The 16,213-nt window shown below is 45.2% G+C and overlaps 1 protein-coding gene across 2 annotated transcripts in view; it reads left to right on the top strand.

Annotated features, from left to right (window-relative positions):
• SETD2 (SET domain containing 2, histone lysine methyltransferase) overlaps nt 1-16,213 on the top strand; it is a 1,045,105-nt gene that overhangs the window by 223,897 nt on the left and 804,995 nt on the right. For both annotated transcript variants that reach the window (XM_086941119.1, XM_086941120.1), the window contains one exon: nt 9,997-14,846. In XM_086941119.1, coding sequence (XP_086797245.1) covers nt 9,997-14,846 — 4,850 coding nt within the window. The remainder of the gene's footprint in view (nt 1-9,996; nt 14,847-16,213) is intronic.

Genomic DNA, 16,213 nt, shown 5'->3' with positions numbered 1-16,213 from the left:
TGTAGGTGACTGGTGCAGTGGTGGATCCTGGCGTCGAGTCTCTTTGTCCTCAGCAGGCTCTGAGTCTTTCTTTGGAGTTTGTTTTGAACAGAACTGCTGTTTGCAGGAGATCCGGTCTTTGTTGAAGGCTGTCAGTTCTCCCAGGAGTTTTGGAGGTTGCTGGCGACAGGACAAGCGGACTTTTGGCACAGGATCTCTAGAAACTGCAAAACTGCCCTTAGGGCTGGGCTCAAGTTGGATCTTCTCTACAGTCTCCTCTGCTGTGCGACTACTTTCTCCCTTCTTCGTAGATTGCATGCAGTAATCTACCGTCCTGGGTTCAGGCATGCCCCTTATATACTGTAGTTAGGGGCGTTTTAGGGGTCTCAAGGTAGTAGCCAATAGGCTACTTACCTTAGGGTGACTTCACCCTTTGTGTGCTCACCCCATGTGGGGGAGTAAGCACATTCCCTAACCCGGATTGGGGGATGCCCTCCATCAGCAAGATGAAGGGCACTGAGGGCTCTCACCTCAAGGGTCCAGAAACATGGCTTGTGGTGGCAGGCTGGTGTTTACCAGTCATGAAACTCACCAGAGGCTGGTTTGGTTTAGGGGGTCTTCTCTAGAAAGGACCCCTGAGTGCAAGGGTTAATACATCTGACACTGGAATCGGTGCAGGTTTATTACCCTGAGATGTTTGATAACAAACATCCCAGGATTCAGTAAAACCATTATGCTGCTGTGAAACCATTAATAACAAGTTGCCAGACCGTATACTCTTATATAGCTTTACTGCACTTGTATATCTAAGAATGGTCTTAGATATTATAGGGGCCTATCTGCTTGTGCCTATAGTCCCTCACATGAGGTGTAGCGCACCGTGCCTTCAAGGCGATTTACCTATGCCTTTGGCAGTGACTGGTAGACACAGCGCACAGGGATGTGTGCCATGTTGACTTCACTTTTAGCAGCACCAAAACATGCAGGCTGCAATGACAATGCTGCATGGTTGTGATAAGAGGCAAAGGGGTGGCATAATACATGCTTCATCCCTCAAAGATCTTTCTCTGCCTATCATGCCCCTGACACCCTTGGTACCCCCTTACAAGGGACTTGCAGGTAGGCAAAAGTTGTGCCAATTGTAGGAACAATGGTACAGGTTAAGTAAAGAACACAGGTCTTGGTAACCTGATTGGCAGGGACCCAGCGCACACTCAGTCAAAGTGAATCAGAAATCTTGCAAAAACTGTGTGGGGGGAACTGACTGGCACTGACCCAGCGCACACTCAGTCAAAGTGCATCAAAAAATCATGCAAAAAGTGTGTTGGGGGGCGGTTAACTGCAACCCACTTTCCTACACGTGAATGTAAGAAAGATACCGATACTGGAGAGCGAGAGTTGCAGATAAGTGACTAGTTCTCTGTCTTTTTAGGTGGTCGGCCCTGCTGCTTTTTGGCCACAGGATTTGGGGCCATGTGCGCGGTGTGCAGTCTTTTGGCACATAATTCTGATCATTATGTGCTCAGTCACTAGTGTTTTTGCTGAATTATTTTTTGCCTTTGATGGTAGGTTATCATTTGCTCATCAGTCCGGAGCATCTTGGTTTCAGTGGTAAAGTGAGCACGGAGACCTACGTCTGGGCATACCCGTCACACTTACGACATCACACTGAAGTATACATTAAAGTGATGGGTGGAATGCTAGAATTGATCACAGCCAGTGGTAATTACTCTGGTTGCATCCTAATCCATTGTTATTGTGCACACCCTGCCACCTCATGTGGGACCCAGCCATATGTAAATCAGACTTGTCCCTACTCCAATAGGAATAGTCCATCCTTAACTGCCAGGTCACCCCTTAAACAAAACACAAGCATCCCAAGACCTGTTTCTCCCTGATTGGGGCTTTTCATTCAGGTGTAGGTTGGTTCCTGTGGCAGAGTGAGCACATGACCCACATCTGGGCAGGCCTGTTGCACTCAGCACGTCACACTGAGGTCTACAAAAACATGATTGTTGGAATGCTTGATTAATCCCAGCCACTGGTAATTACTTGTGGCTGCATCTTAGTCCATCGCTATTCTGCATACCATGCTTCCTCCGATGGACTGGCATGTGGCCCGAGTAATTACCTATGGCTGAAATTAATTCAAGCATTCCTCCCATCACTTTTTCGTATACTTTATTTAATACAGTGGCACCCTTTTTGTGACCCACTTTTCTGTCAGTCCCCAGGGTGCTTTAGTCCCCAGACTTGAATGTTCTAGGCCAAGAACATGCACCTCCTCTAAATGCAGCATGGTCATCCCTGCAGCAGGGCAGGCTCGGAGTATTGACACCAAACCTAGCCATAAAGAGGAGAAAAGGTTTGAAGTTCCTTTAGAGAGTGGCTATTGTGGAGCCTGGCTAGCCCCTACCCTGGGCCAGTGCTGGTTTGAGGTGATGTGAGCGTTCATAGACTTTCTGTCACTTCACACGTCTCATTGACTATAATGTAACTACACTGCATTAGTTCCCATTGTCATAACGCTTATTTGCTTTAACTCTGCAGTGTGAACCTCTGAACTTTGCACACTCTGTTTAATGTTAAGTGGCATAGTCTCAAAAAGTAGATACATGTGCTTGAATGAATTTAAAATTACACCATTAACATAGTCTGTAGTAATTATCCAGTATTATGGGTATCTTTCATAGATTCACATGCCTGAATCATTCCCCGTCGTCGGGGTAGGAGTCCCCGGTAAATAACAATAGTAATGTCACATAGACATATACTTAGTACTAGGCCAGAGGCCTCACATTAGTAGCCTATCTAGGTCCTTATGTAAAAAGGACCAAACTTTGGCCAGGAGCCAATCCGCTACCATCACCCTTCTCACCTTCCTGGAAGGAGCCCTAGTCCCTCAGATTTTCTACCGCACGTCGTGCAGAGGAGTCTCCACTGAGCTCTGCTCAGGTTTTTTCCTATATCTTTGGTTTTTTGCCTACTAATTCTTCAGGTTCAGTTGGAAAAGGAGTATTGATATTTAATATGTCTACTACTCCTAAAAAAGGACTTTTTAGGCCATGTGCCTCATGTAGTAAAATGAGGCTACACATAGAGGACAAGCATGAAGAATGTTTGTACTGCCTCTATCCTCAGCATTCTGCCAAGGAATGTAAGATTTGTCGCACTCTCCCGGTCAAGACATTGAAAGACAGGGAAGGGCGACTGCTTCTGTGGCTCCAGAGACTGAAGGACAAGGACCAAGTCTCCTCAGGTGAGAGTGAGTGTTCCTTCAGAAGTTTCCACTCCTCTCCTAAAAGGCCTCGACAGACATCTCCAGGTCAGTCTGCTGTGCCTCCTCACAAGAAGCCAAAGTCCATGGAGGGTCATCCTAAGGTCAAGCCTTCTCTTCAGATGACAGCCTTCAAAAAGCCTGCTGTGGTATCTTCTGGCCTGCCTGTGACGATGTCGACAGTATCCATTTCGACATCCACGGCGTCTACTTTCTCCATGGCTTCAACTGCTACTACGTCGTCGACGATAGGTAGGTCAATACCTTCTGTTATTCCTCTCACAAAACCGTCGACGACTCTCCCGTCGACGTCTGCTTCATCGTCGACGAAGGCAAGGCTTCCAGCGTCGACGAAAATCCCACCGTCGACGAAGACACCGTCGACGTCGACACCGTCGACGAAGACACCGTCGTCGACTTCTGCAGTGTCGACGCCGCCGTCGAGGGCATTGTCGTCGACGTCGACGAGGACATCATCGACGTCGATGCAGTCGACGATGAAAATGCATGATAAAATGTCAACAATTGTAGACGCTCCATCGGACGCCACAATGAATCTACAATCGAAGGGCTCTCCATCACTGAAGTATTCCTTTACCCATTTTAAGATGTCATCATGCATGGTGACACCAGAGATGACTTCACCTAGCAAAGTCCAGCAACTGCTGCCAACGCAGTTTCTAGAAGCAGAAGATCCTGACGTGGAGAACATGTTTCCCATAGCATCCAGTCCCTCTCATCTTAACATCAAGGTTCATGAGAGTTCAGACTGTGAAGATCTTGAAGAGATGACAATTCAAGAAGAAGTCCGACAGCATACCACTGTTCAACCTATGGTATGCCTTCCGGCGTCAATTGTCTCTGACCTACAGTTTCTGATTTCAGACTATAAGCAAAGATTTCCGTCTTCTGCTCCTGCTTCAGGAGTGCCAGCACAGCAGGAAGCTCCAACTCCTCAACGTCGCCAGCGACCACCTCCGCTGGTTGTGCATCAGGAGCAGGTGACATTGCCTCCTCAAATTTCTTCTGATGAGGATGAATATGAGGAAGACATGAGACATGATGAAGTCCAAGATGAGGAAGGTGAAATACATGATGAGGATTCTGATGATAACGCCAACCTGGATCCGGCATCCACAGAGCAAGTACAGGATGATTCACCCCCTGAAGATTTAGGGGGATTCCATAATATAGTAGGGAGAGCGGCTGCAAGATTCAACATCCAAATACCTTCGGAAACGCAGGACTGTTTCCTCCATGATTTTAAGGAATCCTTCAAAAGGTCTGTTCGATCCATCCCAGTAATCGATTATATATGGGAGCAAGGACTTAAAATTATGAAAAATCCTTCCTCTCTCATTCCAGTGCCGGCTAGACTTGAAAGGAAGTACAAAGGCCCAGACACTGCGCCCGCATGTTTAACTGGCCAGACTAAACCGGACTCAGTTATATCACAGGCCGCTCAGCAGAAGTCAAGCAACCCGTCAGCTGCAATAACAGCGCCTCCTGATAAAGAGGGGAGAAAACTTGATGCCATTGGCAAAAGATTTTCTTCCATGTCCGCCCTATCAGTCAGGGCTGCAAATTCTCTGGCATTACTAGGTCGCTACAATCGACAGATATGGGCAGATATAGCCCCATATCTAGAGGCAATCCCAGAAGACCAGAAAGAAGAGGTTAAGAAAATTTTGCTGGAGGGCGAGCGCTCTGCCTCAGAAATGATCGATGTGGCCTTAGATATCGCTTCCACAGGATTTCGTCAACTGGCAGGAGCAGCGGTTTTGAGACGCCAGGGCTGGCTTAAAGCCACAGCATTCCGGCCTGATGTGCAAGCCAAAGTTCTAGACATGCCATTTGATGGAGAACTGCTCTTCGGTGAACATATCGATGATATGCTGCAAGGTATTAAGAAGGATACCGACACGGCGAAAGCCCTAGGCACCCTACAATACAAAACTAATTCCTTTCGAGGATCCAGAGGTAGAGGGCAACAGAATCGAGGCAGCTATCAAGGTTACAAGTCCGCTTATAACTCTTCTCAGCAGTACAAGCCTCAATATCAGCAGAGACAGCAACAAGGACGAGCTTCCTACAACAAGTCGTCCTTTCGAGGGAAAGGAGGAAAGAAAGATAATTACAGACGCCAATGACTGCTTTCTCCAGCATGCCTCCACCTCTTCTCCACAATTCGCAGTTGGAGGAAAAATTACCAACTTCCTTCACAATTGGAAGCAAATTACAACAGATCGTTGGGTGCTGCAGTTAGTTCGCTTCGGACACACTTTGGAGTTTGTGGAACATCCTCCTCCGAACCCACCATGTCCTATGCAGCACAAGAATATACAACTACTTCAACAGGAGCTCTCTCTAATGCTCCAGAAAAGAGCAGTGGAGAGAGTTCCTCGAGGTCAGAAGGGGAGAGGATTCTATTCCCGATTCTTCCTGGTCAGAAAAAAGGAGAAGAAGCAATGGAGACCAATACTGGATCTGAGAAACCTAAATATATACCTCAAGAAGCAGTCCTTCCGTATGGTTACCCTTCAGGAGGTATTACACCTACTCAATCCAAAAGACTATATGGTATCCTTAGACCTCCAGGATGCCTATTTTCATGTCCTCATTCACAAGAGTCATCGACAATTTCTGAGGTTTGCAGTGGCAGGCAGGCACTACCAGTTCAGAGTTTTACCATTCGGCCTGAAGTCAGCTCCACGCATCTTCACGAAGTGTCTGTCACCGGTAGCGGCATACCTTCGCCAGCATCATCACCAAGTCTTTCCCTACCTAGACGACTGGCTCATCAAAGCTCCGACTCGGACAGGCGTAGCCAAGTCCTCTTCGGCCTGCCTTCATCTATTCAAAAATCTGGGCCTAACACTCAACCAGGAAAAGTCAACTCTCCAACCGTCACAACGTCTCAATTTCCTGGGAGCAACGTTGGATACACAACAAGAGAAAGCCTTCCCTTCCAGAGAACGTCAGGTCAAGCTGAAGGCCCTGGCTGTCCACATTCAGGCCAAACAGAGAGTCAAAGTTCAACTATTCAAGTCGTTGCTAGGAATGATGTCTTCCAACATTTTTCTCATTCCTCACTGTCGCCTACACATGCGGCCTCTACAGGAAGCCTTAACAAATCAGTGGATCCAATCTACAGGGTCTTTCGACGACTGGATCAGGATCACTCAGATCATGAAGAAAGCTCTGAGATGGTGGCTTCTGGGCGACAACTTAAACAAGGGTCTCCCTTTTCTCCTCCCAGTCTCTCCTCATGTGATAACCACAGACGCTTCACTGGAAGGATGGGGGGCGTTCCTGCAGGAACTGCAAGTACACGGTCAGTGGCAGAAAAACAACTCCACATCAATCTGCTAGAGTTGAGAGCAGTGCGCTTGGCACTTCGAGCATTTCTGCCCCGAATCAGGAACTCCCCAGTGCTTGTGAGGACGGACAACACCACCACAATGCACTACCTGAACAAGCAGGGGGGTACTCGATCCAGGACGTTGTCTCGAGAATCTCAGCAAATTTGGATCTGGCTGGTACAACACGACATTTCTCTGTGGGCACAGTATGTCCCAGGAGTAGACAACACCCTGGCAGACTCGCTAAGCAGGCAGCGTTCACTTTGCCACGAGTGGGAGCTCGACCAGCAGACGCTCGACTCGGTGTTCTCCCGTTGGGGCAAGCCTCACCTGGATCTCTTTGCGACGGAAGTGAATGCGAAATACCAACATTACGCAAGCTGGCTTCCCCAGAAAAGGTCCCTAGGGAATGCCTTTTCGATGACATGGTGCAACGTCTTTGCTTACGCTTTTCCGCCGTTTCCCCTGATCCCCAGGGTTCTCCGGAAACTGAAAGCAGAGAGTTGTACCATGATCCTGATAGCCTCAGCGTGGCCGCGCCAACACTGGTATACAGAGCTACACCTTCTATCGCTGGAACCTCCAATTCTATTCAGGACATGCCCACATCTCCTCACAATGAACCAGGGACAAGTCCAGCATCCGGATCCAACATCTCTAAAATTATCAGCTTGGCTCCTGAGTTCAGAGAGTTCCAGGATTTAGATATTCCACAGGACTGCAGGGTCGTCTTAGCCCGGGCTCGGGCTGAAAGTACTAATAAGACGTATTCCCTCAAGTGGAAAAGGTTCTGTTTGTGGTGTAGAGCTCAGAATTTACATCCGTTCACTTCTACTCCAGCACAAATTCTGCCCTACTTGCTCCACTTAGCCAATTCTGGACTGGCACACGCTTCAATAAAGGTCCACCTGGCGGCCATATCCAGGTTCAGATGATCTTCGTGTGGAGCTTCACTATGGACCAACAGACTAATCAAACAGTTTCTGAAGGGATTATTCAGATCTTTCCCTCCAGTTAGAGCACCTCCACCTACATGGCAACTAAATGTGGTACTAGCTCAACTAATGAAACACCCGTTTGAGCCGATCCACAGAGCAGATCTAAAATATTTGTCATGGAAAACAGCTCTATTGCTGGCGCTCACGTCAGCAAGGAGAGTGAGTGAACTACAGGCTTTTTCTGTGCAAGACCCCTTCATCCAGTTCAAGAACGACAGGGTCATTCTACGGACTAACCCTAAGTTTATACCGAAGGTTCGGTCCTCTTTCCATCTCAACGAACCTATTGTCCTACGATCTTTCTTCCCGAATCCATCATCTGCGGCTGAAAGATCTCTTCACTCATTGGACCTCAAACGATGTCTCAAATTTTACCTTCACAGGACGGAGCAATTTCGAAAGTCCAACCAATTGTTTGTTGCATTTAGCAGACCCAGGAAAGGCTTAGCTTTAACAAAACAGAGCATTTCCAGATGGATTTCAGCGGCCATCGCCTTCTGTCACCAACAGGCGGGCCACCCTCTGCCTTCAAAAGTACGAGCACACTCCACTAGAGCGGTTTCCACCTCCATGGCGCTCTTTTCTGGGGTATCCATTGTCGACATTTGCAGAGCGGCGACATGGAAGACACCACATACGTTCACCAAGCACTACTGCTTGGACTCTGAACTTATGAAGGATGCAGCAGTGGGGCAGGCTGTCCTACGTCATCTATTTCATTAGTGGTGAGCCTTCTTCCTATCATTCCACCTTCCAGGTAATTTATCGCACATTTCTTATCAGGTTGTGAGTATCATGTACACTGTGTATCAACTTATGATAAGTTTACTATGTCTTTACGAATGTATTATGCGAAATGTGCTCATTATTGCTTGCTATTCTGATTCAGGCATGTGAATCTATGAAAGATACCCATAATACTGGATAAGAAATGCGTTACTTACCTGTAACAGCAGTTATCCAGTATTGGTATCTTTCATAGATTCACATGCAACCCACCCGCCTCCCCTGGAAGGGCTCACCTTCTCCCTCTCAGTAGGTACTACTTAGCACTGTGCTTACGAAAATCTGAGGGACTAGGGCTCCTTCCAGGAAGGTGAGAAGGGTGATGATAGCTGATTGGCTCCTGGCCAAAGTTTGGTCCTTTTTACATAAGGACCTAGATAGGCTACTAATGTGAGGCCTCTGGCCTAGTACTAAGTATATGTCTATGTGACATTACTATTGTTATTTACCGGGGACTCCTACCCCGACGACGGGGAATGATTCAGGCATGTGAATCTATGAAAGATACCAATACTGGATAACTGCTGTTACAGGTAAGTAACGCATTTCTTCTGAAACCTTTGTGGACATTGTAGACCAGCGTTAGTCACCGTGCTATAAATAAAATAAAACCTATTTTTTTCCTGTGCACGTACCTAATTTGCACTTCATACACAGACTGTTCTTTAGATGATAGGTTTTTGAAATATCAGGATTTGTATCACAAACGTTTAGGTGGTTGGTTGACTGCAATGTTGAGCATATTAAGGGCTGCGTGGAAAAGGGAGTATCTGGTGCTTCATGTAGAAAATAAATGATATGATAATTGATGTACATTAAAATACAATGCTACTACAAGCAACATTTTCAGTGCAAATTTGTTGGAAACCTGTAGGCTGTAAGGCTTATCAACTCTGACTGTCAGCAGGGACTGATTATGAACCAAAATCTGCCATGCGAAGATTGTTCAAAACAGGCTCACGTTGTGGAAAGGGGGGGAAGTTGGGTGGCTGGGTCATAGCCGCTAGCCTGCTCCGAAAGCAGCTCACTATACTTCAGCTCGTAGGAGAAATTCCGGAGTTTAAGAGTGACTGACCTGTATGGCCCAGTCTGTAGTCTAAACTGTTATTCTCGCAGACGCCTGTTAAACCACCACATAAAAGAGAATTGTGTTATGGCGTTAACCCTCTGAACCCGATTCCATCCAGATCCTGTCTTCCACAACCAAGTGAATGAACTGGATTTGTATTTTTTTTAAAGTTCTTTTGTTACAAAATAAAACCAATGATCAACTGAGAAACTTTTATCACCCAACATTCCATGCTCAAGCATTTCAAGCTCCTTTCTTGTATGTCCATGGAACATTTTGCCTTCTCATTTTAGTACCCCAGCCCTTTGGAAATGGCTATGAATGAATTTATAATTTTGTTTGTTTAAACATGCTCAGTCTCACACATCCTCTCAGACATTCTCACACTCTTTATAATTCTAAATATTTGTTTTAGAATCACTTGCTGTAGATGTATGTTTAGAAAGTATGCTCTGCGATAGTTTGACTATTAACATTTAAATCAGTTGATTGTAAATCACTCCTTGTTTTTCTTTCTTGTTAAAGGGAAAAAATGAAAACGGCCAGAAAGGAGGATTCATCAAAACGCAGTTTAAGGGCGTTTCATCCAGTCGCTTCTTACCAAAGGGAACGAAAGCAAAGGTCAATCTAGAAGATCAAGGAAGGCAGAAAGTGTCTTTTAGCTTCAGTTTGACAAAGAAAACTTTACCTAACAGGCTTCTGACTGCTTTGGGCAGCGATGCTCCCCAAGACTCTCAAAACTATCCATCTCTACGGTCTCAAACTGAAAAGATAGCAAAATTAAAATTGGACTTTGCAGAATCTACTGGTGCCACTGAAGATCCACCTCCAAAACTAAAGCTGGACTTGGGCAAGATCCATTTTAAGAAACACCTTCTCAATGTCCCACCTAATCCAACTGAGGCAGAATCTCCACTTTCACCTGACTTATTGCAGCCAAAAGTTGCTGTGCCGGTATCCCCAACAGTGGGAGCTCCAACTTCACCCCCTCCTACTTTACTAAAACTACCCACTGTTTCACCAGCTACACCACCAGCAATTGCACAGACCTCCCCAACAAAAGCAGCACCTATCATAGCAAAAGCACTGAAATCTCCAACAAAAACTTTAGCCGCTCCAACAACATATACTTTAAGCACATCACCAACATCTACATTAGTAACCCCGGATCGAACGTCATCAGTAACCTCATCAGCACTAGCAGTTGTAACCACACCACCAAGTCAAACAAGAAATTCAGCACTGTCACAGACCACAGATGCCACATCGAAACTCCCACCTACTGGATCACCTATGCCAGGAACTGCAGATAGAGCTATAACGTCTGTCCCATTGTTATCAGAAGTAAATGTGGCAAGTGTAAAAGAGATACTGACCACGGTAGTTGATAACTCTGTTGATGTTCAGATTGTAGAGGATTCAGTAGCTAAGATATTAGAGTCATTTAAATTGAAAAACGTCCCACTGCAAATGTCTGTTTCACCACCGAAGAAAGATTCCCATATTGGGATGGAGGTGGAACCTTTGCATTCTTCGACAATTGTTTCTCCTAGTCCATACCCTGAAAAACAGAGTTCAAAGGTAAAATCTCATCAGGAAGGTGCTGTACCTGGTTCCGAATCAGATGGTGACTCAGTACAGACTTCTTCAAGTCATAGGTCATATGAACTAAAATGTTCAGCAAGTGGGGAGAAGGAGAATAAAACAAGAACAATGTCTCTCAGAAGTGATGATGCAGGCAAATATTCATCACGAACGAAATCTGAAAAGGATGAGAAACATTCTAGTTATACAAAATCTGAGCGTGAATCTAGGCACACTTCTTCACGGTCAAAGTCAGATAGAGATCGAGACCGGGATAGGAGACGTAGTAGATCTCACTCCAGATCTAGATCTGACAGATCTTCTAAAACAAGTTCATCCTATTCAAGATCAGACCGGTCGCATCGATATGAGTCTGAAAGAAGGCACCATAGGAACTCCCCATATAGAGAGAGGTCTCGATATTCTCGTTCTCATGGAGACAGTAAGACTAAAGATAGCTCAGATTCAGAAGAAGATTACCGCAGAACCCATTCCAAGGCTAGCGACTCAAAACGTCCATCTCGCTCCTCACATTATAGAGAGTCCCGGACTTCATCTCATTCAAAATCTGACCGGGATAGTAAATCCCAATCCTCTTCCTCTCATACTGATGTTGAGAAAAAAGAAAAGCCCTCCTTAAGATCAGAAAGAGACTCCAAAAGGACTTTAGAAATGGAGACTCCAAAAAAGAGCTCTCCTTTAAAGAATGTTTCATCTAGAAGTAGGACTTCTTATTCTAAATTTGACAGCAGTGACCACTCGACTCCTAAGCCCATTCCTTCGAAAAGGATTTCCCCTAAACTTGAAAAATTATTTCCCTACTCTGAATCATCAGAGGAAGACACAGTACCATCATTTACTTCAGTGGATCTAGGCACAGCTCAGAGTTTGAAAACTGACCAGCATTTGGCTATGACAAACACACCCAGAAACATTTCTCCATGTTCCCAGTCAAATCATTCTTATGAATCAGTGATTACTAGGTCTACAGAGGACTCTGCAACACCGCAGAAAGAGGAGCAAGAAGAGAAGGGTAGCAAAGGAACTGTGAAGCTAGTGACAAACTTATTTAATACTGACTGTAATGAATTAAAAGACTTGCTTTCCAGAGAAAGTGATGTAATTAAGTCCCCTGAGGGGAGAGCAGATACTTTGGCACTCTTCAATGCAACTGAACCAAAATATGTTATCCAATCCTCTTTTAATAAAGCAGATGAAATTTCATTGATCCAAAATAGTGATAGGGTTACAGTGCCTTTCAATGGACTCAAGGAGGCCTACAAATGTCAGTTTGCAGATGAGTTGCTTCTAAAGTCCACTCAGGCGAGTACTAGTTTGATTGAAACGAGATCGACGGTTTCGACTGATTCAAGCATAGTAGAATGTTCTTTTACAAAACTTGATGATTGCAAAGGTAAGCTGTATAAAGGATCTGAGGATTTGCACATTTCTTTTGACGAAACTAATGATGCACCCCTGTCCCAAAATTCTGATTCTGCATCCCCTCCAGCAAAATTGTCAAATGACTTCTCTGACACCTATGACCCCACAGATCCAACTTGTGGGACTGATATGGACATAGACACCGAGGCAACTTGTGGAAGTGATATGGACATCGACACAGATGAATCTTGTGAAACCTTAATAACGTTTGAAACTGGGCCAATATGTGGTAGTGCTGTGGTCATAGAGTCAGGTACATCTTGTGTAAACATTGAGACGGAGACTATTTGTGCTTCTTTTGCAGAGAATGAACAAGTACCAGGGTCCATTGTAACCAATGTAAAAAACGCAGAGTATCTGACTTGTTTAAATGAGGCATCTAATGAAAGAAATGATAGTGATGCTGCTGCAGACTTACGTTTTGCTGTTTCCAACAGCACCATAAACAGGGCAGTTGCAGAACAAAATTCTTTAGTAAAAGTGTTACAACATGAACTTAAATGTAAAACAGAAAACATTGTTTCCTCTAACCCGGAGGCAGAAATTGAGGCAAATACCTCAGAATGCGTAGAGCATTTAAAGCTTGAATTAGAACATGATGAGCTGGATGTCTTGGAAACTAAATCTGGCTTAAATGTAGCAAACATGCATGTGGAAGAAGTGAAACACCTGTTGGTAACAGGAGATCCTGTGAATGATCAGCCAAAGGAAGAAACAGTGGCTGAAAATGTAAGTGCTATAGATGGTACAAGAGTGGACAGGCAAATCAAGTTCAGAAATGAAGTGGAAGAGGTACCAACTGAAGTGCCAGCTGTCCCAAAACCTCTGCATCCTTCTAGTGTTTTCGGACCATCAGAAGTAACAAAATCTTTGCCACCCACACAGAAGCTTGATGACGGTGGAAAAGTATCACAGCCCATTTCTGCAATTGTTGCGTACTATTCAGATTCTGCAGAAAGTGTAAGTGAACCTGGAAGCAATAATAGCAATTCAGAGGATTCAGATTCTGATGACAGTGTTCCAATGAATCGCCTCCACTCTGTTGTTGTTATTCCAAAGAATTCTACTGTAACTGTTGACGATACTAGTATCTGCCCCTCTCTGCCGGAGAGCCATTCGAGTCAGATGGCTAGTGATCAAACAGACGTTGAAGTTGCCATACCTGAAACCAGTAAAATCTCCTGTGAAGAAGAGCCTGAGCATAATAAAGATGCCCAAAGTGAAAAACCAGATTCCCCTCCATCAACTGATTTAGACAAGAGCTTAGTCAAGAATTCTGCTGAGCCCAGTGAAATGCAGGAGAGTCATAAGCCAAGTAGTCTGTATCCCCAAAGTGATGGAGTGGACAGTACAAGCCAAAGTGAGCAAGCTGTAGATATCAGTGGCAAATCCATAATGTGCCATGAGATAGGAGAAAAAAAGTCACCAGTCTTAATTGGATCTGTGGGCCAAAAAAACGAAGATGTTCCAATTAGTCCTTCCAAAATTCTCAAAAAGACCCCAGATGAATCTCATCAACAGCAGCACCCAAGTTCTACTCTGAGACTAGACAGTGGGTCTGAAAAGGTGGATAGTGCAAGTGTACTGGACACAGGGCCAGACCACTCTGCTGCTGACCGATTTAATCCAGCAGAGGACTTGGGAACCCTGGGTTGGGATTTCTCCCAACCAGAAAAGCCAAGCAGTACATATCAGCCACCAGACAGTAGCTATACTGCATACTCCGATTGTGATGGACAGACAGCCTCTGCACGCGTTGAAAATTCATGCCAACATTTGAAGGGTAATCGCTTTTGGGACTCAAAATCACATGACCAATTATCAGATGCTGGTTATGATAAAGTTCAGGGGGCGATGCCAGACTCTTTGACAGATTATTATGATGATGAGGACGAGGACGATGAAGATGATGACTCTAACTGGGACGATGACAGCAATCGGAAGCACCCTAGCCAACTTCCGCATCCTCATTCTGATGATATCAAAGAAAAAGGCTCAGTTCAAGCCCACGAAATAAGCAGCAATTCAATGAAAGCTCCAGTTGTTAGGAGTGCAACTAAAGAAAATATTGGGAAGGTGGTGGACAAGAATGATACAAAAGAAAGAGGCCCCCCAAAGAAGCGTCGGCAAGATCCTGAGAGTGACTTGGAAAGTGATGGTGACTCTGCAGAGGGAAAGAAATTAATAGCTGATAAACTAGAGCCTTCACTCGCCAGGCAGAGGTTTGTGGGCACCCTGTGTGTCATGGATGAATTTAGGGACCCACAGCACTGGAAGGATAGTTCTAAGCAAGGAAAAATGCCCTCTTACTTTGACCTCATCGAAGAAAATGTGTACTTAACAGAGAGGTAATCCATCACTTTGATTGTAAACTTCTATTCATTGTTGTTGACTGGATGTTGTGTATATTAACAAACTACTAATAATTATTTTACTACATAGTTCCAATGAAATTGCTTTTAAAAGTCTATTTACCAACAAAATAGTTATTTTCCCAAATATACTTTTCTAAAAAGCATAGTTATTTAAAAAATTTATCATAACGCGAGTAAAAACAAATACTAAACTAAGCAAATTGTTATGTTATCTCATATTTATTACATTCATGAGAATAGTACAGTTTGAAAACCCTGTAAGGCAGCAATCGTAGGTCCTGTTGCATTAATTTTACATTTTTACATTTGTTTGTCACAGTGCTATGGTACTAGAAATCTATTATTAGAAAGTTTAGTCTGTAGTACTTGATGTAAATACAGAATGAGTACTATTGATAGAGGCTCCTTTTATTGTTGTCCAGGCTCCAGACACACGGATCTGACTTTTTCATTTAAAAACCAGGCTGCGTTCCCGGTCAAAAAATTGTACTGGCTGTCAAGTCGCCATAAGATTAAAAAAATAAGGAATTCATTGATCGGCCTGATAACGATAATTGCAAATTAAATCATGGTCCGAGCTGGGAGTACATGTATTGGAGCAAGAGGCAGCCTTTTATCTTAAATACTGTGTGTATGTATAGCTCTGAGTCACTGGCATTGGCCGGTTAAGCCTCTAGTTAACCGCTCTGGGACTCTGTGCCTCAGGCTTTCTGGTCCGTCACAGCTTGTGCTATTTGAACGGAGCTGGACCACCTTGGTAAGATAATCTTCTCTTCGCCAGCTTAGGACTGCGCTCCGTAAACATTGCATGTCTCTTGGGCCGTTATTTGCACTCTGTGTGGGATACAGTGGTGCATGTGTTGCCTCAGTGTCCGGAGGAGGCCCGGGCAATGCTCTCCCAGGCTGTCGCCGCCGGGAGAGATGCAGCTAAGTTCCGTTGTGGGCTGGACACCGCCGACTCTCTAGGCATGACCATTTCAACATCGGTAGCGCTTTGCTGACACACCTGGATGAGGTCCACTGGCTTTTCAGGGGATGTCCAGAACACTCTGATGGACATGCCCTTTGATGGCCGACGCCTTTTTGGCGACAAAGCAGACAACACCCTAGAGCACTTCAAGGACTCACGGGCTACGGCCAAGTCCTTGGGCCTCTCCTCCCATCTGGTGCAGTCCGCTTTTCACCCATTTCGTGGCTACGGAAAGGGTTCCCCCACCATGTTCCACCCAGGGCAACAGGCCGCAGCAAGTTACCCAGTCTTTGCCTGGCTGGGGACTTGGAAACAACCGGCAAGGTTCCGGGGGCCAGTGGGCAGGCCAGTCCCCCAACTCCCACTCTGC

Source organism: Lissotriton vulgaris, chromosome 10 (genome assembly GCF_964263255.1).
Source record: "Lissotriton vulgaris chromosome 10, aLisVul1.2, whole genome shotgun sequence".
NCBI classification, from domain to species: domain Eukaryota; kingdom Metazoa; phylum Chordata; class Amphibia; order Caudata; family Salamandridae; genus Lissotriton; species Lissotriton vulgaris.
Note: the sequence above shows the minus strand (reverse complement) of the source record. Positions and strands in the feature narration are given on the sequence as shown.